This window comes from Lagopus muta, chromosome 5, assembly GCF_023343835.1.
Source record: "Lagopus muta isolate bLagMut1 chromosome 5, bLagMut1 primary, whole genome shotgun sequence".
NCBI lineage: Eukaryota > Metazoa > Chordata > Aves > Galliformes > Phasianidae > Lagopus > Lagopus muta.
In genome coordinates, this window is record NC_064437.1 from 29,208,211 (window position 1) to 29,234,254 (window position 26,044).

At 37.4% G+C, this 26,044-nt stretch overlaps 1 protein-coding gene across 6 annotated transcripts in view; it reads right to left on the bottom strand.

Annotated features, from left to right (window-relative positions):
* HMCN1 (hemicentin 1) overlaps window positions 1-26,044 on the bottom strand; it is a 183,195-nt gene that overhangs the window by 82,838 nt on the left and 74,313 nt on the right. For all 6 annotated transcript variants that reach the window (XM_048945083.1, XM_048945082.1, XM_048945081.1 and 3 more), the window contains exons 13-35: window positions 25,582-25,709; window positions 24,894-25,007; window positions 24,023-24,181; window positions 23,080-23,274; window positions 22,065-22,163; window positions 20,625-20,752; window positions 19,001-19,145; window positions 17,393-17,505; window positions 15,926-16,085; window positions 15,313-15,478; window positions 12,871-12,998; window positions 10,878-11,150; window positions 9,775-9,870; window positions 9,225-9,419; window positions 8,098-8,228; window positions 7,288-7,435; window positions 6,658-6,784; window positions 5,504-5,658; window positions 3,297-3,575; window positions 2,432-2,713; window positions 1,566-1,674; window positions 821-990; window positions 450-604 (exon numbers count right to left, since the gene is read on the bottom strand). In XM_048945083.1, the coding sequence (XP_048801040.1) occupies window positions 450-604; window positions 821-990; window positions 1,566-1,674; window positions 2,432-2,713; window positions 3,297-3,575; window positions 5,504-5,658; window positions 6,658-6,784; window positions 7,288-7,435; window positions 8,098-8,228; window positions 9,225-9,419; window positions 9,775-9,870; window positions 10,878-11,150; window positions 12,871-12,998; window positions 15,313-15,478; window positions 15,926-16,085; window positions 17,393-17,505; window positions 19,001-19,145; window positions 20,625-20,752; window positions 22,065-22,163; window positions 23,080-23,274; window positions 24,023-24,181; window positions 24,894-25,007; window positions 25,582-25,709 (3,655 nt within the window). The remainder of the gene's footprint in view (window positions 1-449; window positions 605-820; window positions 991-1,565; window positions 1,675-2,431; window positions 2,714-3,296; window positions 3,576-5,503; window positions 5,659-6,657; window positions 6,785-7,287; window positions 7,436-8,097; window positions 8,229-9,224; window positions 9,420-9,774; window positions 9,871-10,877; window positions 11,151-12,870; window positions 12,999-15,312; window positions 15,479-15,925; window positions 16,086-17,392; window positions 17,506-19,000; window positions 19,146-20,624; window positions 20,753-22,064; window positions 22,164-23,079; window positions 23,275-24,022; window positions 24,182-24,893; window positions 25,008-25,581; window positions 25,710-26,044) is intronic.

A 26,044-nucleotide genomic window follows, 5' to 3' on the forward strand; every position in this document is an offset into this window, starting at 1 on the left:
ATGCAAGCACTGGGAAGGGCTGTTCACTGAAAGTCAGAATCTCACAATGGAAGGGAATGTACAGGCAGGTGCTTCAATGGCAGTGCTTATAGAAAAACTCAACTAATCCTGCCTCACAATGACAAGTGGGCAACACTACCTCCCAGCTGACAAATGGCCATACCTTGAACGCTATAACACAAATGAAAGGAGCCAGATGCTGAATCTACAGTCATGGACTCATACCTCCTCTGGTATGGAGGTATCTAATGAGATTCAGTCTGCTGAACATTATTACTCAATATGATGTACCATCTATTCAGGTAAAAAGCCCATTGCTTTCCAGGATGAATCTTTAACATCTTTGTATCACAGCATGAGGGAAGCAAAAGGAAAAAAAAAAATGCATTAACACATTTAACTTATAACTATGTTTCACACTTTGGATTCCACAGAAGAGTATTGCTTACTCTAGTATTTCCCCTGGCTGTGTTTACTGGTTGACCATCTTTCAGCCAAGTTATAGAAGGGCTAGGAATGCCATTGGCTATGCACTGAAGTGTCACAGCTTTGTATAGCACAACAGCTCTCTCAGAAGTGGCAGCTGATTTAATAGTTGGAGGAACTGCAAGAAACAAAAATGAAATATCATTTGGACATATATATTTACACATATAGAGGGACTATGACACCAGTAAGAATAGCTCTACTTCTATTTCATCTACTCTTCTCTCTTATTTTTCAATCCACTAATGCTAAAAATATTTACTTAAAATTTCAGTATCTTCTTGCCAGCAATACACAATAAAGCCAGTCCCCTTTTTCCCCTTGAGTAACTTACCATGCACATTAACAACAAATTCCCTTTCATGTTTTCCTGCCATATTCACAGCCACGCATTTATAATGGCCTGTGTCTGATACTTGAGCTCGAGAGATGAGAAATTTTTGTCCATTTAACAAGATCTTACGTCCAGTTCCCTCTTCAATTGGCTGGCCATCTTTTAACCACCTACCAAAAAGAAAGCATAATCTCAGATCTCTATTGGAGTAAGATAAACAACAGTCCTAATACACACACATTTATATTACACAGAACATGTCAGAAACTCTGTTTTCTCTATGAAGATCTGGAGATGTCAGGTAACATTTTGCTTCTGAATGCCTATGGACTATAATTGCTCACCAGGAGAAGGGAACATATGCGAACAGGCACTAAAGAAGTCATCAGAAAAGGTGAAAGCTAGTGTAAATAGTAAACATCATCAAAAGAGGCAGACAGAAGTCTCCAAAGCAAAGGCAATAATGGCAGATGACAAATACAGAGCTGCATTAGCAAGGGAAGAAGGATTTGGTCAGCACTTGTTATCCATCCGAATTCCCAGAACATATCTTCTGGCACAATCTACTGAACAAAACAAATTGCAGTGAAATCATAACACTGTGCCATGTGGATACCTGCCACTTCACTGGAGACGAGAGTCTGTTCTCCAGACAATAGCTATCACTAAATTAACATGGACTACTTTCAAGATCCTCCAATCAAATGGCAGATTTTTTGTTTTATTGCCATACCAATCCCCTTACGTGATTGTTGGTGAAGGTGTCCCTGTTGCTGAACAATCCAACTCCAATGGGCTATGGAGAACCACAGTGTAGTCCAAGAACTCATCCCCACCTTCCACAAATGGCGGGACTGCAGGAGAGATGAAGCCATCAGCAAAAATATTTAAGCATCAGTAATGTAACAAAAGTCTATTAGAAGTAGTAGTGTTAAAAAAAAAAAATTATATCCATCTCACCAAGAGACACAGATAGATTTGGAATTCATTAGGAATCATTGTTCCTTTTTGAAACAAAACAGGTAGACAATGACGTTTTCTGAGTTCAAATGCTTCTTATCTCTCTCTTTTTTAAATTATTCTTTTTTTTCTTCCCCAGATTCAGTCTGAGATCCCTTGTGAAAGGCTGTGTTGGGGTGGGGAACCTTTCAAGACCCTCTGTAGCAAACAGAGAAAGCAAAGGCCCCTCTCCACACTCTCTGCAGGAGTGAGTGAGCAGGGGAGGAAGCACTGCCACATGTCTTCTCCTGGCTCCTTCACCGGCCAGAAAGATCAGTAAGACAGACATGAGAATGGACACTCTACATGTGCATTCAACAGCATGGCAGCATTCCTCCAGAAGGTGCTGCAAAGCCTAATAGTGTTTTGAGAGGAAAAAAATCAAGCCTTTCTGAAGGCTCCATTTACCTAGAGAGTCAGAGGGGACTGCTGTGATTCAGATCACGGTAATGGGTTGAAGCTATTTTGTAATTCTGGAAAGAAAAACGTGGTGCCCAGCTTTAACAAATAAACAGCTTGACTAACTGATCTTTTATATAATTCTACCAACAAAGACAAAAGCATTTGCTTTATTGCAAATCTGATATAGCAGTAGTTGTTTTGCTCACATACCTAGGATTTCAACTCCATACTTGATTTCTTGTTCTCCAGCTATACTTGTGGCCACACACAAATACTGGCCCTGATCAGCCTCAACAGCACTGAGGATCTCCAGCTTCTTCCCACCAGACACAATGCGGAGGTTGTTACTTGCTTTCACAGGCACACCATCCTTTAACCAGGTAAGGAGTGGAGAAGGGTTGCCAGCAGCTTTACATTCTAAAGTCAGTGAATTGCCAGCAACCACCTGCCTGCTCTGTGCTGTTTCGGCATCACCCTCTATTACTGGAGGAACTGTAGAAAGGAAAAAATGTATTGCAAGTGATTAATTCTGCAGCCAGAAAATGTATTAAGAGCAAATGGGCTAGTTCCTCTCCACCCACTTTTGTGGTACACACCATTATGTCACATACATACATGTGAGAATTTGCTGCCAGGGCAAACCAAGCCCTGTAGTTCAATAAAAACCATTTGTACAAAAGAGGATATGCAAGGTTTCAAGATGGAAAAACCAAATTTGAAAGTTTCAAAAAAGTACATTTGGGATCCTGACCACAGAGGTTATTTCACCTAAACACTGTTCAGCATGCACATATGAGAAAGAGAAAGGATGCCTGGAGAAGAAATATCTGTCACACTTCACTAAAACAAGGTGTCGATGTCTCTAAAGTTGAGAGGTTTTTAGGAGTTACCTACTGCACAGGGTGTAAAGCTTCTACACAGTCATGCTGACACAGGCCAGCCTTTAAATGCAATCACTGATTGCTGTTCAACCTTGACAGGTTTGCAAAGGTTGATCACACTAGGAGGGCAGAAGGCTTTCAGTATACACATCCTGTAACATGGCAAATAATCAAGTTTGATTATTTTCACTTACCATAGACATCCACCTCATATATTTTTTCAGCAGCTCCAGCAGCATTGGACACGTGGCAAGTGTACTTTGCAGAATCTGACACTTGGGCATGAGGTATTTGCAGGAACTGCCCTTTGTCCACATATAGAGCTTGAGGGCTGGAAATAATGGGGCGTCCTTCTTTGTACCAGGTAATGGTAGGAACAGGGATTCCCTTGGTTTCACAATCCAAATTTATAAGATTGTTAAGAAGTGCTGATATCTCTGTGGTAATATTGCCTCCTTTAATACTAGGAGGAACTATTTCAAAAGACAAAACAATAGCATAAAAGCCTTAGTATACAAGTCTGTGCAGTTCTAAATTATTTTAACATTAAAATGCTCTAAAATTAAAGGATTTTAGGTAAATTAGACTTCCAATCTTTCCTGATGCTTTTGAGATGCTTTTTTCCATGTCTGAAGAATTCTCTGTAGCACCCTGAGCTGGAAGGATGAAAAGAGCACAACACAAACACCAATGGAATCTAATGTCAGAGAACACCTTATACTTACTTAATCAACAAGCAACACACCAAGGGATACTGGAAAGCACTGCTGCCTCACTAGAACAATTAATGTTCGAGGCTCCAATATAGGCCAAGTTAAGTCAGCTGCTCCTCCATGCCTCCAGCAAAGCATTTAGGCACAGTGCTGACCATTCCCTCTCTCTGAGTAAAGGGCAAACCTTGAATGTCTTGGGAGCTGCATCCTCCCAGTGAGGAACAACAACCTGCTATTTAAAATACTGAAGACATCCAAGAACCTCTATGACTGGAGTGGGAAATGCTTGGTACTCAGAATTTCTAAAGATTAAGTCACTTACTTTGAGACTAAATATGAGCTTAACAGCTCAGCTTTATGCTTGAAGTTTTTGGCCCACAGTCATTTCCCTCATTCACTAGGCAGCAGTACTCAGTTTTTTTCTAGCTGACTTCCACAGTGATCATTCAAAATGCCAGCACAGAAATGTAAAGAAATGTGTCAGTGAACCTATGTGTCAGACCTACACTTATGAGACGGATCTTGCTGGTCATCAAACCATGATGAAATACTTTCCTTATTCTGTGCACAAACATATGCAAATCTATAACATATGCTGAAACATATTCCGTTCAAAGGCAAATGCATTTCTTCATCAAAAATGCTTTCATCCACAGAGATAAAACTAGAACTAAAGAGGTAAAGCAAAGTACGAACTAGTGAGAAACAGCATCTAGGCTCCTCACTTTGTAGGCTTCTGTTTGTCTGGCCAAGATTAATTCACCTCTCTTCTCTGAAGAATCTGAAGTAAGGTCTACTCATCTAGGCGGATCTGAGTGTTTTTTATTCCCCTTATCTTATGACATCAATGACCCTGATAACCAGAGAGTTCTCACACCATTTTCTTTGTTCCCAGAAGACTCCACTGTGACTGGTATACAGGAACATTTCTGTGCATGTCATTGCTCCATGCTTCGAAAATGTCCCAAATGAGAAAAATAATGTATCACAAATTCACTGTGGTCAGAACAGAAGACACAAATCCTTCAGAATCGAAACTATAGCAAATGAGGACTCATTAGCTTTAGTGTTCATGGATGCAAAATTCACACTCTGGGCCCAGCAGTTTCATCCTATATATAGATTTCAGCATGTTTCCCCCATCATTTCTGCTAGCACCAGGACTGTTTGGGGTGCCACATGTTCTTTTTCTTTCAAATGAAAAACTCCTTCTCTTGTCTCTTTTAAAGTCTTATTTCAAAAGCACATTCCTGTTTCCATGAATCTTTCCCTTCCTTTTTTTCCCAACTCTTCTTGTTCATCTCCTTTAATACTAACCACAGGAATTAATTGCATGGATCTTTTTCCCAGGTATTTTGCTCAGACTGAACTGCTTGTAAAAACACAAAAATTATACTCTATACTACATAAAATGAGAATGTTAACATAGTTATCCCATGCTAGTGCTTCTTCTCTCCTTCTAAATGACCACAGACTACACCAACTTGAGAGAGACGACATACCACTCTACCTGAAGATCTTCTGGAATGCTACTTGTACCTGATTCTTTTTACACTCTACTTTGTATTTTTGCATTCAATTTAATTTATTCCTAAGTAATTTATGTTTCCCTGAGCATCTCAGGCTCATTTAAAAATCCTGTGCACAAAACCGAAGGATTTTCTTGGATCATCACTGTATAAACTTACCATAGATGATCAGCTTGACCTCCTTAATTTGTTTGCCAGCAGTGTTAGTGGCACTGCACTGGTAATGACCTTTGTCAACCCTTCGAGCAGACTTTATATGGAGAACTTGACCTTTTTCCAGAAGCTCAAAATTGGGATCACCCAAGAACAGGGGCCTGAAATAGAGATTATTTCACCACACAGCACTCTGACCCCATCCTTTTGGCATTAATTTAAACTGACAATTACAACAAGGGTTCATTTAATGGCAGTAATTGCATTAAAGAGTATCATTTAAACCAGAGAAACAGCATCCATGCAAAGAATCACAATAAAGCAACAAACTATTATAACTATATTGATTCCTGGTTTTCAGAAGAAACCAAACACAAAGGTACTTTGCGCAGGTCATCCAGAATGCCAGCAGCAGGGCCTGAGTCCTACTCCTGATCTCAGTTCCTTTTTCTAATTACTAGGTCATGATAATCCTTTGCGGATAACAAAAAATCTGTATATACTAGACAAAAGTATAAACATATTAACTTCTTGTCATATTGGAACATCTGTGAGTTCAATATAGACACTAGCTAAACCATTAAATACCAATGCTGTTTAAAACTATTTATTGCTAATACTTAAGCTGCCAAGAATTATATTTTTTGCATGCTTTCCAGGAAGATGAGATGAAGAATTGCAACATGCAGGCTACAACTGTTCTTAAACCTTTAGGGTGTGTGTACATTTATATATATACGTATATATATATATACACACACAGAACTATACAATGCAATTCACCACCTAGAAAAGAGGGTTAATACTAATTTAAAAATCATGCTAACAAAACACCCATATTACAACAAAACCTGTATTTCAAGATAAAGCCCAAAGAAAGGATTGCATCTGTCTTGGCTCATATATTGCCTAGCTTCAAATATCGTAAATACACCCTGCAAGCGCCAGTGTCAGAAATGGGACAGTTTACAAAAAGAAGCAGGATGCTGACTTTTGATTAAAGGACTTGCCATGTCATGCTACCACAAATTTTATCCAGTGACAATAATTTGACATTATATAGTTAAAACCAGAGCTTGTTGCTACTGTGCACCTTTGTCCTCTATGTTCTAAGGGAGGAATAACCTAGACATAGGTGGAAAAAATGACAGTATACTTACTTGCTGTCTTTGAACCAGTGAATGCCAGGAAAAGGAAAGCCTTTCGCTCTGCATTCCAGACTCACTTCCTGGTTGAGAATGACTGCAATTTCACTGGTGGTATCAGCACCTACTATACTTGGAGGAACTTTAAAAAGACAAATGTTACAGGAAGAGGTGGTATTTAAACAGGGAAGCTAAACTTGGAGACTGGAAGAAATGCTGCAGTGGATACTACTGTTCCCTCGAAACAACTTAGGTTTTCACTGCAAGACTACTCCTGCTCATTCACAACATCACTTCTATTGTGACAAGCACACTCATGTTGCTGAACTGCACAACAGTAAACTCCTTTATCTTAGAGCACTGTACCTTGAAAATATAAAATAAAGTACCAAAGACCAAAATCCACAATGAAAAACTGCATTTTGTCTGTGTCACTATGAGAATGACAAATTTTAAGTATTCATAATTCATCATGAAGAGTGCTTTAGCAGCCAATATTTAATGGGAAATCAGAGGAAGAACCCATTGAGTAATGGGTTCTCAATGGGTAATAACCCATTGAACAAGTTGAAACTTTTCTTAAATACCAACTATTTTTCATATTGCTGTTTAACAAACAAGTAAACAAACAAAAATAGAACTAACCCAGTATATCTAGGTTAAAGAGCTTCTCAGAACTTCCTGCTACATTTATGGCTTTGCATGAGTATTGCCCAGCATCATCAACAGTAGCTTTAAGGAGCTTCAGTATCTTTCCGTTGTGCAAAATCTGGAGAGTATTGCTTTCCACAACCTTAAAAGAACCAAGACATGAGCCTTATGTAATCCAAATTACATTAGCCAGATATTACAGATGGATCTTTATAAGAAAGTGGTAGTTTCTGTTTAAAAATAATACATTTCCCTTTTCAATTACAGCATGTCTCAACTTCTGCAATCTATCCAATATGACAATACTGTATGTATAACATACAGTAGAGGGTGAGAAAACCAAATAAATTCTTTGTTCATTAATAGCAGTTAGATATAAAGGTGCAAAAAGAGATCTCATATAAACTATCACTTATCAGCTAGAAGTAGAAGCATAGGACCCAAAGATAACCCTTAGGAATTCAAATCAGTTCCAAGAATTCTCATTTCTCCATCTACAAAATGAAGAAAATACCATTACCCTCTGCAAGTATTCTGGCATCCACATTACTGTGAGACTTCTAAGGCTAATTCCTAGGGAGATCTAGAAAAAGTTTGCTTGTGAACAGACAAATTAATGGATTAGTCATACTTCTCTGGATTTCTCTGTGGATGTTCTTGGTACAGTTTAAATATATGTAAGGTATATACACATGTATTTACTTTTAATGAAATCTCCCATCAAGCACTCAAAAGAAAAATCAACACAAAATATTCTGGAACTGAAAAGGCTACAGTTAGAGCAATTAAATTAATTGTGCATACCTGCATATCTTCTTTATACCAGGAGATGACTGGGAATGGATTTCCAAATACTTCACAGAAGAGACTTACAGGATGATTAACAACTACAGATGTATTTGCCACCTTTTCTTGATCTCTAATTTCAGGAGGAACTATAAGAAAGTTCAAAGACATGTATATTAAGTCTTCTCACTCAGTGATTTCCCACTTCATCTTTTCCCCAAGTCAAGAACCTCTATCATCTACATTTTTCAGACATTTTTTATTTCATTTATCCCGGATGTTTCCATTTCCCCTTTGACTCTGGACCAATTTTGCAATGCTCTTTCTTCTCTTGTCGAAGAACAAGACTCTTCTCTTGCTCTATAGCAGAATTTCAAGGAATCCACTGAAACACAATCTCCATCACCATTTTAAGAGACTAATCTGTAAAATGCCATGTTATTTGCTTAGCATATAAAGGAAGTAAATTCCAGAGAATAATCCTTCCTCTTCATTGCTCTCATCATCCCCAAGAATACCTGCCTGTCACTTGTAAACCCATAAGAGTAAAGAGAAAGGTCCAGTGTGATGGATTAGAAAAACTCAAATCCTGCCAATGAGCCTTGCTGGCACGTGATGGAGTTCCTGCATTTCTAAGGGTAAATACGTAATCCTGTTTGGGCATCAAAACTGTGAGAAGTGAATAGGAGTAAAAGTACTTTCTAAGAAGTAAAATGTACCATATTAAAACATATCTCACAGTCATCTGTAGATGCAATTTTGCAATTAGGATTAGGGAAGAGTGTCTTCTATTTATGCTCATTCTGACAAACAACTTTTCTCATACTTACCATTTGAAATGCAAAACTTTAACATCTACACTACAAGTCTTCACCTGTTACCTGTGGTAAAGTTGTCAACAGTTACTAGAACTCTCTACTAATGTGATAAACCTAGCTCTTCAAGTTAAACAAAGACTGTTTATTTATAAAATTACAGTGAACAGAAATAATAAATAATATATAAAGAGCAACAGAATTATAGAAACCCAGTTTAGTTTTCATGGTTCAACTGCCCATGGAAAGATTTGGGACATGCAATTTCCAATAATGAAACAGAATAAACTCTTTCAAAATACGTCTCCAGTAGTTGTGCTTATTATTTACCATGAACTTTCAGGTTATACTTTCTTTCTGTACTTCCAGCTTCATTGGTTGCCACACAGATATATTCTCCATTATCAGATGGTGTAACAGAAGCTATGATCAGCAGCATGTCATCCTCCAGAACTGAAATTCCTGGTTCTCTGCCTGTCAATTCTCTTCCATTATGTAGCCATTTGATGACAGGCTTTGGAATACCTAACAAGAATAATGCAAAACTTCAAGAATCAGTTCAAATAGCCCAGAATAAGAAGGATTTGAACAATCACCATTGCTTGCTGACAAGAACAATCCAGAGGGAGTCACAAGCCTTCAAATTTACAGTTACAAGATTATCGCTAAAAACCTCTTAATATCCTTGTCAGCTAATAACGACTTTTTAAAGTACTTCATCTATTTGTTTAAACTGTGATTTAGTTTGAATTTTCCATATAAAGTACATATGGAAAACACTGTGCATATTTTACATTTTTACAATAACAAGAAGTAAAATTATCGGTGGTCAACAGAAAAGTATACTTTTGTCACTGAAAGAAGTAATACTGATACATACCTTTTACTGGACATGGGAATGCAACACGTTGATTTGCCACTCTTTCTTGAAGAGGATTATTGTATGGAGGATCAAGATCACCTATAGTAGGAGGCTCTGAAAGAAAATTAGACAGCTCAAAATTTTTTTCTCCCTTGCTTCCAAACGTAAGAATGCAGTCTGGCAATTCATAATTTTTAAATCTCTCTTATTCACACCATCACCATTCACACCCCCTACAATGATGAAGTGTATAACACAGGCTTGACTTCAAGAGGAATATTTAGGAAGAAAGCAATACAAATAAACTTTTGACTGAAATTGGGAAAAAAAAACAACAACACTATATTTGTTCTGAAGGCAGAGACAATGTTATTGCACATTCTGAAAAAAATAAGATAAAGCTAAAAAAAATACTAATAATTTTTTTCTCATACCATATCTTAGTGCTCCTTCCATTCTTTGTTCTTGCATCTCATTTGAAACTTGTGTGTGGACTGAGGGACTATTCACAATGAGCAGCTCTCAGCATCTCTAATCCAAAGGCATCAGAACACTGCCTTTAGACTATTATGAAGAAGAAATACTTGCTACTTAAGTCAATCATGCTGCATTGCCAAATGTCAGCTGATCATGTGAGGAGTTACACTATACGTTTAAATTGGCACATGAATCACTGCTGCTTCATCACCATTTTAATAATATATTGAATAATGAAGCTTAAGCAAAATTCCAATTCCATTTGAAGCTGTGCCACCGGGCTCTAATGTTCAGAAACAGTCTATGAAAATGAGAGGTGAACGAACACACAGAGAATATTTGAAAAGGAGGTTTCCCACAATGGGATCTGGTTTTAATTACATCCAGCAAAAGCAATTGAAAAATATCTTAAAAGATTTAGAAGAAAAAAAAATCAAGCTTCTTATTTCTGCTAACTCTCCACATGTTTGCATGCTCCCATTTTTTCTTAATTAACATCAGACCATAACATCTAAAACAGACATGGACTTTACATGCTGTAACTCTCAACAGCAAGGGGCATCAACCTCCAAAATATAAACCTGACTGCATTGCATAAAATTATACTTAGAACAGGAGGCAAGGTTACAGTCCTGCAGCAATACCTTGGACTTGAACTGTTATCTCGGAGGTGTCAGTGCCTGCTGCATTGGTGGCGATGCACCTGTAGATCCCGGCATGGGAAAGCTGGATGTTGCTGATGCTCAGAGCCCCATCCAGACTGTGAGTGGGCTGCCCGCTGTCTACTGGCACGGCACTAGTGCCCCTGAACCAGGTGATTGCTGGCGGAGGGCTCCCCTGGGCACTGCAGGGTATGTCAACCCTGTGGCCAGCCTGGACTTTCACAATTTGATGACCACGATGTATCTTAGGAGGAACTAAGCAAGAAGACAAGTTAAGTCAATAGTAATGTGAAGGCAGTGATGTACAAGATCATTTTTGAAGGCAGTTCTTTTTGTTATTTTAGAAAACATCCTTCCTTACTCAATGAAACAGAATTCTCTCACATGCAGAACTGCATGTTCTTTACAAATAGGATGTATAAAAGCCTACCACTAACTTGTCTGGAGAAGCTACATTTCAAATTCTATTGCACTACTTCCATATGAGTATTAATATTATGCCATGCACATTTCAAAAGTTAAGCATACTGGCTTTTCATAAGAAAAAGAATCAAAAGCTTCTATGAAAAAGTTAATTACATTTCCCCTTTGACATTTTAATTTCCTTCCCCTAATTCCTAATCTTTGTATGCTTCCAAATACAAGTTCAGACAAAAAGATAAAATATTACTGGAAAAGATCTTGCTGATCCCAAAAAATAATTCAAATCTGACTTAACTCTTCTGCCACAATAGTTTTCTTTCTAAGGATCACTGACAATAAAGTCTAACGAATATCTCAAGCAGTAACAAGTGCCTTTTCTTCTGTTAATGTACAATCACAGACAAATAAAGCTGCACTCTCTACAAAAAACTACACAGTCATCTGCTATAGTCATTATAACTGCATTCATGAAGTTGAAGTGTTCAGAGCTGCCAGGCAGGAGTTCCATGCTGGCATGCTTGTGGCATGTGAGGCACTTTCAAACTCTTCATGAGCCAGAGCAGAACTACATACACACCACAATTACACCAACCAGCACCATCCGGGCTGTGCCAGGACACAGCTCCTGCTCTCACTCTCCTCTGTGCATCGGCACCAGCAACAGGGATGCATGCCACAAGCTGTGCTTCTATCTGATACAGATGAGGAGAAACAAAAGGGAGAGCGTGGAGCTAATGATACATGACATTGCATAAGTTGTCAAGAGACTCTGATTGGAGCCCCATCACAATAAGAGTTGGAGAGAGGCAAGGGGGCGAGAATTTGATGATTTATGGTAAGAAGGAGAGGGGACGTCTCTCAGCAAGACTTTCACTGAGGGAGAGGAAGGTGGACACAAGGAAAGAGTGCTGGTTTGAATAGAGAAGTAAGACGGCTCAGGCTGAGAACAGGGATGTTCAGCCTGGAAAAGAGAAGGCTCCAGGAAGACCTGATAGCGGCCTGTTATACTTAGTGGAAGCTATGGGAAAGCTGGATTCTTATCAGGGATTGTAGCGACAGGGAACCATTAAGACTGATGGGAACTCAGCATCTACAAGCCTCAGACAACTTTGCTATTTTCAGCCATAGTTTTCAAACCTAATACTGAGAAGTTTGCTGCACACTGAACATCTAAGAGTATTAGAACAAGAGTTTTCAACTCTTAAAACTCTTCTGGCTGACCTAAGAGCCAAATATACTATACAGCTGTAGTTCTTCCATGAATCTAAGTGACACGAAAGGAAGGTGTACATGTATGTGTACAAATATATACATTTAGGTAATGTGTACATCTATACAGTATTTCTTTTCCACATAATCAATAAAAACAATTTGCATATGAAGATAATATGAGCAGAAAGAATACAGGTCAGTAGCATTTAATGTATGAAAGAAAAAATATAATTATACATTAAAATTATATTTAATGTATAAAAACAAGGATTTAGCATCTTTAGGATGCCAAATTCAATACTGAAACATGCTGATGATTTTCCTTTAAGTTAAAACTTACCATGTACGCTTAATTTCACTGATTGAGTCACATTCCCAGCAATATTGGTGGCTACACAGAAATACATTCCACTGTCTGAAACTTGTGTCTCACTGATTTTCATTGACCCTGAGGGTAGGAAAGTATGTCTGCAAAATTAAGAACCAGATATGCTATATAAACATATACAGAAGAGTGAATAATCTCTACTTAAACACTACTGATCACTACCTACTAAATTACCAGCATTCTACATGGCACACGGAGCTGTGCCATATTACTAAATATGACTTACTCATTTTTTCCAACTCTTTACTGAGCCACATGGAGAATAGTAGAGCAAGTACCTAAAATATAAGATCCAAATTGTAATGCTTGGTTCCACCTACTTACAGGAGACACTGAAACCTGCTTGATTTCTAGAAATGGAAAAATCATCTGATAAAGATTCCTATCATGGTAGAGCCTCCCATCACAGATTTATGCTCATCCCAGGTCAGCAGAATCAGAAAGTTTGTGTTAAACAGCTTGTGATTCTACTTCAATATGGTCAAAATACTTCATGATGGTTCAGGATGAAGGTGAGGAGGGATCTGAAGAGTACTGTGATTCAAAACCACTAGTTCTGGAGCTTAGAGAATTTGTCATTATTTCTGACTACATAATTAATGATGTAACACTGAATTTCATTATAGCTCTGGCTTGCAAGATGCAGGTGTACAAGGATACAGTCTTGGCCAACTAAGCCGAACTCTTCTTCCGTAGCAGTTAAAAAGGAAAAAGAAAATAGGAGGAAAGGAAAAAAAACAGCTAGAAGTTGACAAGAAGCAAACAGATCTCAAAGTTATATACAGAGTTAAGGAAAAGTTGGTGGGAATTGGTGGTATCACTACTTATCTTTTCTCTGGCACTGGTGAATCTGGAGAATACAACAGGCTGAAGGGACGAGTGGAAGAAAGTGAAGTGCATTTCCTTCAGGCCATTGATATTCGTCTGATATCACAATTACTCCTCTTTTGCTCCTATCTTTCCAATGCTTGTTTTTTTAAATAACTCCAAAATATATATGGTTGCTGGGATAACTCATCTCCCATTACTTTGCCCATTTATTACAAATGCTTCCTGAGAGAGGTTTCTTCACTTCTGCTTTCATTCTTCTTTTGCTTACTGGTCACATTTCTAACATCTCTTTCGGTGGTCTCAAATGATTTTGTTTGGACTCACTCTAACTGTTGCTGACATCTGTAAACAATTTTATGGAATGGGCTGAGTTGGATCACTGCTACTCTGGAAAGCTTGGATGGCTCCACAGTGAGCAAGTAGCCTAATTTATCTGTCTCTTGAGGTAAAATGAGGACAAGCAGTGGACCAAGAATGCAGTTCATTAATGCATGCAATGTGTTCGCAGTACAAAGCAGAAAATTCCACACAAAGTACTAATTCCAAATTAACCCTCTATACATAAGCCTGTTCCGCACAGACTACTCAGCCAGCACCTACCAGCTGATAAGTCTGTTGCAGACTCAGTGGGAGAGATGGATCCGAGGCCAAGATTTGGGCACAAAAGAAACAGGTGCACTTTCAGGTCTGTACAACTGCTTAACATTTCACTTGGATCATGGAGACATGCTAGACAATGGCTACAGCAACTGCTACAGCATGCGCCTGTCAGCATCATCCTTTCCTGATTTACAAATGTAGCTGCAGCCTTTGCTCCTTTTGAGGTGGCTGGAAGACCAGGAAGCAGTAGCATACCCTGTGACAGTGCCCAGCACTGCAACTGAGCACACACAGACAACTGCCCTTTCTCCTCTCTTTTCTATCACACTGAAACAGTATGAAAGAACTCTAACTTCGCAGCCCACCTCCACAGTCTCTCAGACTGTCAATTCTGTGTTTTTTACAAACATTTTACTATGCTGTCCCATTTTCAAGAGTATCAGAAGAGTTCTGGATCCAAAGCATAGCAAACACTGAGCCCCCATAAGCATTCACAAACATTTATTGTCATCTCTATTTTGCTGGGTTTCCAGACTTAAGCTGAATAACAGACAGTGCTTTCCTGAGCATAAATATGAAGTACTTTAAAAAAGTAAAGCGTATTTATAAAGATTTTAGATTAGACACAGTTTACATGGATCTCTGGGCACCACTACAGTATACATATGACGGGATCCTTTCTTGCCCTGACGTCCCGAGCTTGCATATTTCAGAGCAAATACTGAAGTTCTGTCACTGTGTACAAACATACACTGCAGTACATCAATGTGCAGACTTTGCATCCTTCAGAGAAGTATATGCATTCAGTCTGGAAAGTTTTTTAAACCTATGGTCCTCTTGAAGGACAATTTCATATCTTCCAATTGATCATTAAATAATCAAAAAGTCTTCCAAAATCTTAAAATCTTAGGCACAACTTTGTTTTTCTTTTGTTTTCATCAAACAATTACAATCTGTTGTTACCTTAGAGAGAATGGAGATATGAGCTGTGTCTCTTTAGCCCAGGTAATTATGGGAGGTGGCAAGCTCTTTACTTCACATGAAAGTGTGACATCTTCTCCGCTAATTACTGAGATCTCTATAGGCCCATGCCCTTGCTGGTCTCCAGGCCTGGATACTCTAGGTTTCACTGCAACATGGAACATGTTAAGAAGCTGAAGTGAATATGTATACTTGTACAAATGTAATACTTATAGTTCAGATCAACATCTTTTTGTGTGTGTGTGTCAGGTATACAACATTACAGCCCTGTTTTTAAAGACATGCCTGCAATAGATTTGCTGCCATAAATCACTGTAATGCCAACATTCTACACCCAGTTAACTCAGACATTGATTGATGCCTACTTGTAACACTACAAATACCAACAAGACTGCACTGTCTGCCTAAAAAGCATGACAGCAATTAATATACACAGTTCATGCATACACTGAGGTCTGTATTGTAGAGGTAGTTCACAACCAGTACCTAACTATACATTATATTATAGCACCAATAACTGGAAGTCATAAAAGCCTTGCAAAGCACATTAATCATATTATCATCAAAATGATACTATATTTTAGTTCATATATACCATATACAGTCAGCTGGACTTTCCGTGTAGTGTAACCAGCAGCATTTGTTGCAGTACACAGATATTCCCCAGTCTCTTCACCCTCTGGCAAAACTACATAGAGACTTCCATCAGAACCCGTGGAAAATTTCCCATTGCTGGGAAAAATTATTTCTCCCTTCTGTAGAAAGAAAGAAAAAAAAAAATTCCACAGTCCTTGGATTTCCAAAAATACAGCAAATTGCAAATATTTAATTCAACAATAGCTAAATTTTGTAGAAAGAAAATCTAATGAAAACATTTAAACTGTTAAAGGAATATTGAAGTTATTAGTGAATGCAGCAGCCTACCCCATTGTTGCAGCACATTGTATGAAGACTGCTGTATTTTTAACATAGCATTCAGTTAGATTTTTCACAGATCTGAAGATGTTGCAAAGTGCAGGAAGCCTGACTAAACCAAGTAATATTTTAATCCACATTACAGTACTGCTTCTATCGTTTTATGGACTCTAATGTTTATGGCTGAGATCACCAAAAAAAATTTTGAATTAGCTAAGAAGTTTGGCCCTGAAATTCTATCCATAGAAATTAACCAACTTCAGCTAACTTTTCATACTCGTTTAGTATCTAAGCAGTAAAAATAGGAGAAGCAAGGGATTCTCATGCAGAAAAAATGTTATTTTGTTATATATTCATATGAAAAAACATTTTCTAGAACCTAATTCTTAAAAAAAAAAAGGATCAGTTTAGATAATGTTGATATTGGTTTCTGTCCATACTGAAAATTATATGCAGTAATAAAGGAAAAAATCTTCTACTGCGCCTCATTCCTCCTGTGTTTCATTCCCTACTAAACCAATAGTTATCTGTCCTACTGCTTCTTTTAAACAAAGCTGTTCATAACGTCTCAATCAATTACATCAGCACAACTTCGGAAGCAATACTGCCTTCACAGCATACCTTAAATAACTACTATTACCAGAAATTATGCTAAAAAAAAACAACTAACCATCTCAGCCTGATTTTCAGACATTCTCAAAAAAGTTGAGGTCCTCCTCAGTGAACCTGTTGTCAAGGACATGACTGAAAAGTCACAGCTAACCCCTAAATGCCATTATTAGAGACATTCTCCTCCATGAAAAAAAAAAAAAAAAAAGTCATTTTAAAGCAATCGTAAACAAAAATGAACTTTCAGTCTGTGGCAAATTGTCTAATCCAAAATTACCAACTTATAACAAGAATACTAAGAATTTCTGAAGTATTGAAAAGTATATAGTTACAGGGATAAGCAAAGAAACCTTTTCACAGAAGAGAAATTTGATGTATGGCTAGACCAAAGCCAGAAACAAAAGCAGACAAATAAGCAGAGATCTCCAGATCCCTCACAGCAGAGATGTTTGGTTGCACCTCTTGCCTAGTTTTAGGACATCTAAAAGACATCTTCAATTCATCTTCCACCATGAACAGCTCAAAGATGAGACATTACCTTAGACCAAGTAATAGTTGGCTTAGGAACTCCACTTGCTTTACATGGCAGTGTTACTGGAATTCCTTCAATGGTGCTGAATATCTGCTGCCCATGCTGAATAATGGGCAGAACTGAAAATAGATGCAAATATTACAATCATGTAAAAGACAGATTTCAAACTCTGGTACAACTCATGCAATAAAACTCTCATACTCAATTACTGCTTCATGCAGATTGCAAAAGTTGGCAATTTTCAGCCTGTTCTCTCAACTCCCAAATCAGCATTGACCTGCCAGCTTCTCCTCCAGTTTTTTTTGACAAAATAAATACCTGTTCATAACGAAGCATGTCAACCAAAGGTTGATCATTAGATCAGACACATATAGTTTTAAACTAAATGTAGGCAATTAGGCTGATTTCAGTGATTTCAGGAAGGATTTTTCACACTACTCACTGGAGACGTTTTAGGCTAAGTTCCTGAATCAATACTGTACACAATCCATCTTATATTGCATCTTTCATGAGGACAGGCTCAGGATTTTTGATGCTGAATCAACTTTTAGCAAGAGACAACATCCTTTAAACAGTGAAGGTTTGAAAGCAAAGAACCAATTCCTCCCCAAGCACATTTAATTTTTGTAATAAATGCTACAAAGTTGAGCTAAGTGCACTGATGGTGTATGAAGGGATTGGGCTGTTAGATGAACTTGAATAAAACCAATAGATCACTACACAAAATCGAGAGTTGGAGGTGACAAGAAACCCCAGTTCCCCTCCTTCACTGAGCTGGAATTCATATCACAACAGAAAGAAGGCCATATTTAAGATAAGGTCAGCTTGTAATAACAAGAACTAGATTTTCAGAAAAGCATAAAAATATATTCCTTTCTGTTCTCAAGTTCTGAAAAATTTCAGAAACTAATGTTCACATGGAAGACCCTTATCAGACACTGAATGTTTCTCTGCATTAACAAACAACAGGTATTGTTAACATAAAACACCGTTCCAGCATCTTCAATTCAGCTTAAATTAAATCTCCCATGATTAATTCAACACACGAGAAACTTTCAGGCTGCTAACCATGAAGTAGCTGGGACTCCACACACAGTTAAAACAAGTATCCACAGCTGAAATACAGATGGGTTACCACAGGCCTAACTCTTAGTTTCTGATATGGTTAAGGAAAAGAAAAAAAAGTTTTGCCAAGCTCACAATTTATTTTAATTGCAATTCTCTCACAAGTTGCGCTCCTTTGTATCAGTTTCTAAATGCCTCCAACACTGCTTTTGATGGTTTTCTTGCAAATTCCCACTTGCATCTTTTGTTAAAAAACCTCAAGTCTGCACAGTCAGATCTTTGCAGATTATTCAAAATGAGGGTTTTTTTTATGACCACAAAGTGATGTAATTTTTTGTTTTATTTTAAAAACATTCTCAATTCTTCAGTTCTGTCCTGTTAAGTTGGCCTATTTCCCACAATATTACTTTACAAAGTAACATCAATATAAAGAGGAAATTTGAGAAGTTAATACAACTATCATGAGAAAGCTCCAGAGAGATCTCCTGTTAGTAAGACACACACACTCGTCCTGCAGCCAGAACAGAGTACCAAGACCGTGCTCCTTACCATACACATTAACAGTAGTGGTTTTGTTATTTGTCCCAGCAACATTACTGGCCATGCAGGTATAATCACCCCCATCTTGCAGCCGAACTCTTTCAAGATGTAGGCTCCCATCACTTCGAACATTAATGTAGGGATTGGGAACCAGCTGCCAAAAGAGTAATGTAACATTTTACTAAGTAAATACACACTCGATAGTATTTACTTTGGTATGCATTGCAGCTTTATTCTTTTCACTCTTTCACATTAAAAAAAAAAATTCTATGTTCCCGGAGAATTTTACTAAAGCTTTTTCTACTTTCCACCTTTTATAAAAAGTTAACTTCAAATAATAGTTTTGGTAGCACCTCATATATAGTGCTGGAGTGAAATTAATGGCTACAATGGCTACAGCACATATACAACCACCAGGGTAGTTTATAATGCACTAAAGCAAGAGCAAACCTAGCTGAATTATTCTACTGCACTTTGTATTTGTAATTCCAATAACCCCATGTCATGACAGATCAACTCTCCTGATTGCAGCTACTTGTTTCTCTCCCATAAATAGATTACTTTCACTGCTGTTGTCAGAAACTTCTAGAAACTCTTGGTATAACCATCATAAAAGAGATCAGCTCTGAACCATACGTTCACCCTTTAGGGACACTGTTTAGACTTGTATTTTTCTTTAATGTACTGGCAGCAGAAACACTTAAAATTATCCACTGCAAAAGATAACATAAAGTTGTACCTTACAGCAAAAAAACAGTTTGTTTCTTTTAAAACTGTACACCCTCTAGCAATATTAAAAATTCACAGTGATCTTTACCAATAGCTAGAAGAGCTCAGCAACAAAGACCAGCCCTACAGAAACACTGTCATACAAGAAGTGGCTGAGCGAGCTGGCATGGTTTAATCTGGAGAAAAGGAGGCTCAGGGAAGACAGACCTTACACACTATAACTACTTGAAAGGAAGCTGTGGTGAAGTAGGGGTCAGCCGCTTTTCCTATGTAACTAGCAATAGGATGAGAGGGAATGGCTTCAATTTGCACTACAGGAGGTTCAGTTTGGCTATTAGGAAGAATTTATTCTCCAAGAGTGGTGAGGCACTGACACAGGCTGCCAAGGGAGATAGTTGAATCACCGTCCCTGGATGTGCTCAAGAAATGTTTAGATGTGGTACTAAGGGACGTGGCTTAGCAAGGAGATATTGATGGTAGGTTTGTGGTTGGACTGAATGAGCTTGGACGTCTTTTCCAACATTTGTGATTCTCTGATTCAAACACTAATAAACTATCATTTCTCAAGGGGATTGGCTGTACTGTGAATGACATCACCAGGAGACATTCAGAAGCAGCTTCTGTCTTGCAGATACAGCCACCTGGTTTCTCCTTGGCAGGCAGCAGCTCTTTCATTGAGCAGTGTTGGTCAGTTGTAGTCACCGCAGTGCCACCGGATCCTTGTTTTCAGTGAGCCAATCCAATTTCACGACAGACCTTTATTTGTAGGCATAAAATCTATCACTACATCTACATCTACAGAAAATTAATCTCTGAAAATTAAATAAGTGTGTTACCATGGCTTAAAACATCTGCTGTTGATTTTCTATATCAACAAATCTTGTAAGAAAGTGAACAGTCTTACCACCATACTGTTCTTAATCCACTTCCGGTCTGGAATGGGGTTTCCAGCAAGCAGAACACATGGCAAAGTGAGCTGCTGCCCCTCAATTACATTGGCTGTGGCTGGGCTTATTCCAATCAGAGGTGCAACTTAAGAAGAAAAAAAAAAAAAAAAAAAAAGAAAAAAACAAGAAAGGAAAAGAAATAAAAAAGAATTAGAATTTTTAAAATACATATTTTATATATATTTAAATATATATGTATCTATGTAAGGTACTGGATGCGAATTTTTATTATTAGCCCTGCCAAGTACTTTTACTTGCAGCAGTATCAGACAGAAGTCTGCTTATGCAAGGCACTATGCAAATAGAGAGCAGGAAACATTTTCTACAATGAAAACCATACGATTTACAGAGGAAGAAAAAAAAAGGAAAAAAAACCCCACAGTAGTCAACAGAAAGCAGCACAGTGCCAATATACTTATCTAAGGACAAAACATACCAGATGAGGCTCTGGTATCTGAAATGTCAGTGACAGAGAAAGAAAAAAAATTCCACAGGATTGAGTAGCATAGGAAAGAAAAGTAAGTTGGAGTAACACATGTACAATAATTCTAAGGTTAAGGAGCAGCAGCAAAGAAAAGACATTGTCTGGCTGAAGATGATCCAGTCCAGCACTTCCCTGAAAGCTCACATTCCCATGGACACAGAGCTGAGATGTTATATTTCCTTACTTGTGGGAAAATACTGAAGAGGCTTTTAAATAGGTAAAAACTTCTTCTTTACCAAACATTATCAGCATTACAGATTTCACCACATGTTTTAAGTTAATCAACGTTTTCCTTGATGGTAGACAGAACCATTCTTATTCTCCCACAATTTCATATACTCCATAGCATTATTTTTCCTTTTATTGCCAATTGCCCAAGATAATAAACAACTCCTTGAAAGCACAGTTATCGTCAAAGCAGGATGTTTAGTGTCCTCTTGGGTCACTAAGATTTCTTCCCAGTTGTAGCCACGCGTTGCCATAAGCAAGTTCACTGCTACTTTGTTTTTTTAATTACGTGATAAAAAATCATTAGCATTCATCATGGTGGTGATTTTTCACTCTTTAATCAATTTGCTAAGCAATAAGAAACAGAACACAGAATACGTCATTTTTAAGGTCCATGTTACAAAGTGTAGATGGAACTACTGTAAGCTGATAAAAAGATGTTAGAATGTGAAAATTTTAGTGAATTCAATTACAATAATTGATGCAAATACCTTCCGATCTATTTTATGTGGCTGACTACATTTGTGTAAGAATTGCTACAAACACAGGTATATCCCTGTGTAGGTATGTAACACATTAACATCCTATTCATCATAAAAAAAGTTACCAATTCCAGCATATTCGATGTATGGAAATGGTGCCAGTCTTACCTTTCCCTTGTATCACTGACATTAACCAGACTTACCCAGTCCAGTTACTGTGATTGTGGCTGGCTGTGACTGAATCCTCCCAAACTGGTTTTCAGCTTCACAGACATAAGTTCCTTCATCACTAACCCACAAATCTTCAGAAGGAGAAAAAAAAAAGAGAGATCAGATTGCAGCAGCTGAAATTACACTATATTCTTTTTTTTCAGATCATTCCCTTTCCTCTCTCAGGAAGGATGGAAATAATGACTACGAGTACTTGATTGAAAAGATATGACGCATATGATACTTTTCAGCACTTTATATATTGCATATATTTTAATACAAATACACTACTGTGTACAAATGATACCTCGTATTTACATGTCCACACATGCATATACTGTTGCACAGCGCATTTTCCGTGGAACACTGCTTACGCTACATAAAGTATTGTCTCTGCATGTTTATAGGCATGTAACACATACATAATTCTGCTTTACATACTCTATACAGAAATTACTTCACTTATTCTGTTAAGTTCTAGAAAGGCATAAAAACTAAGAAAACAGAATAATATCATTTAGTGTCTGGGTGACCAAAATCCTCCAGAGAACTGAAATTGCAAAGACACTTGCAGAATTCCTAGCTATTACCCAAATTAGGACTTACTTAAAGCAGTAAATTTAAAAACACTTTTAAAAACAAAAAAAAAAAAAAAATAGAGAGAGAAAAAAGAGTTAAAAAAAGAGAGAGAAAAAGAATAAAATAAAATTCACAACTCCTCGGTATTAACAGAGACCACAAAGCACATTTATTTAAACAAAAGTGTAATTATTCCAATGAAGTGAAAACCAGAGTGAAGCCAGAGACCAATCACAAGTGAATTCACAAACTCACAGGAACACAATGCACCTCAACAGCAACAAAATCAGTATCAGAAACATAATCTCTAATAAAATCTGGGTTTTTTTTCAAAGTTAACTGTTCTACACAGTAGTATAATAATTTAAATCCATTGCATATGTTGTATTTCCCCCTAGCATATTTTCTTTAAAAATTTAGTCTGCTTACTATTAATTGACAGAGCTCCTGTTCTGAGCTGACTGATGGAACTAACAGCAAGTGGTCTTGAGAAAAGGGAAGCGCCACTCAGCCGCTTCCATTTAATCTTTGGCTCTGGGTAACCCTGAACATAGCATGGCAGTGTGATATTTGAGCCAATATCCACAGATTCATCACTCGGTTCTTGCGTAAAAATTGGGGGAGCTGGAAAAAATACAGAAAAAAATACATAAAGTGAATATGGGGTTTCATCATGACAGTAGTGTTCTGCTTACAATACTGCAGCCTTCATTTACATCCTACTACACATTATTGTTTTCCTAACAACAGATTCCCAATTCAAGCAACATTATGCAAACACAACCTAGTATGCTCTTCATGAATAACGAAGTGTTCAGAAATGGGCTAAATATCACAAAAAAAAAAAAAAAAAAAAAAAGAGATATAGCCACCCTTTCCCAAAGAATGTGAGCGTTCAGGTGTGTAGGATTCTCCTTTCCTTCAAACAGCTTTGTCCATTGCTTCAGAAAGCGTACATGTCTAACAAAAATATGCATTTTAAAGGCCAGAAGCAGAAAGAAACAGGAAAAGAATAGGGAGGACTAAGTTTCAGTAAATTTACACTGTAACACAAATGAAATACATTCATGAGAATACATGAGAACTATGTTAGGTTGAGGTTTGAACTCTTTCCTCCTTCTCTGGCTCTCTCTTCCTCTTTGTAAATTCAGTGCTTTGCAAAAGAAGAAAGAATGAAGGAATGTTGGAAATCCAAGTATCATAAGGAAATTTAGCTCAGTGAACTCTATCAAAAAGGTGTTCTCAGCACATACAATTTTCAAAGACTTGCATAACTGTGAGAAGAGTTCAGATAAATAAGACACTGTTGATCACATAAGGAAACACTGAAATAGAGCACTTATTGTGTAGTTGCAAACTACTTGCTACTTACAGCCAACATCTAGGGTTATCTTTCCAGAAGCTCTCCCTGCATCATTGGTAGCCACACAGGTATAATCACCAGCGTCCAGCTCTTGTGTTTCTTGGATCTTCAAAAGACCCCGATGAGTATCAATAATGAGAAACACTGATGCCCTCAACTCTAAGTCACCTAAGTTTAGACAGAAAAAAAGTTAACTGAAATATAAAGAGGGTATTTATCAAAATTACTCTAACAAAATTGTGTCCAAGTCTGAGATTAGTTCACAACATAACTGTATTCATTCAACAGATAAGTATAGTCAGATAATCATTCAACTCAGTGGGAAAAATCATTACTGCACTAGATACAATCAAATTTTATTTATATTTATTTTACAAGAGAAATGCAAAGTTAAGTAGGTTTGGATAGACATCAGTATAAGGACAGTATAAGGACAGCCAAGTTGTATTTCTCCTTCTCACATTAGAAGCTACTTATGGAAGTCGCTTGTCTGCCAGCTCCACGCCATCCTACAAAACCAGGAAAACAACTCTGCTACCTCTCAAGTAGGAGCCAGGATACTCCTGAGTAATGTTCAGAATGTGTCCATGTGCAGAAAGACATTTTGCAGTTTTTGTAGCATATAGCTAAACATTTTATGACAAAGCATGAAACAAGCTGAGTCAAGAGATGTGCAGTTTTTTTCTTTTTAATTACTGTAAGTTCATTCACTGTATTTAAACAGAATTGAGATCTCACATCCTTGATATTAAGTGCCCTATCTTCTAAATTAGAGAATTTCACGTCAGTCACTGTTTGAATAATACATAAAACTTTTGAGAAAAATAAAGTCACTTCAACATGCTCTAAGCCAAAGTAAATCAAACACAAAGAAGTGTACCTTTAAACCATTTAACTTGAGGATGTGGGATTCCAGTTGTTTTACACTCCATAATAGTTGTGTCTCCAAGGGCAACCAGAATTTCACTTTGAACTATGGTCACTGTTGGGCCCTCTAAAAAGAAACAAGGAACAAATTAATTCCTCATCCAAAATGTCTGTCATTTTTAAGATGCAAATGATAAAAGATTAATCTTCTGCAGTTACGTAAGACATATTTGCCTTAAAAGTCAAGCAGGCTTAAAAATCATGTAAGGTGATAGAAAAATAATATAAGAAAAGTAGAGTTTGGAATATCAGAATACCTGAACCATATATAGAATATGCAGGCATGTAAGGAAAGAACTGGAAGACTCTGACCATTTAAAAAGTGAAAAGAAACTTTCTCTCCCTCTCCAATTGAAGACTGGTCATTAAGAATTTTGGCACTTTGCTGTTAATACACAGCATAGTGTTTAGAGGGTACGGTTTGGACTAGGACTCCATGGCTAAGAACACAACAGGAAGGTAGAAGAAAATTATTCCTTCTCTAAAGACCTACTCAGTTTTGCAAGTCTACTCTACCATGTTTTGTTCTTCTGGAGTTTCAGAAAATTTCTACAAATATGTTCTGCACAGTTCTACAGATTACCACTCTGAAGCTGTAATAGTTTGCTTTTTAATTTCATTTCATTACTTCTTTTGCTTACCGATGTATGTAAGAATAGATGTCTCTTTCTCTGTCCCAGCTGAGTTACTTGCCAAGCAACCGTAAACACCTGCATCTTTTGGAATTGCCTGTCTTATGATCAAGGTGCCTTCTGGGGTCAATCTATACCTGAGAATACACAGGGAACCAACCAAAATGGTTAGTTAAAGAAAACAGAAAAACTATTCCACACACGCTCCAAAAGTATCACCAGATAATTTACAAATAGATACTGCTGTCTTTATCTTATTACTAGTTGTAGTAATATTTCTGCCAGAGGATACCAACACATGTTGTAAAGAACACTGAGTTTAATCCTGTAGAAAACTTCTAAAGAAAGTAATCATAGTATTTCTATTTTATTGATAATTGAAATCATAGAGTTATAAGGACGAAGGTCAAAGTACTTTTTTTCCAAAGCTCAAACGCTCCCGTGAAAGAAAGAATATTTTGGCATTCTTCAA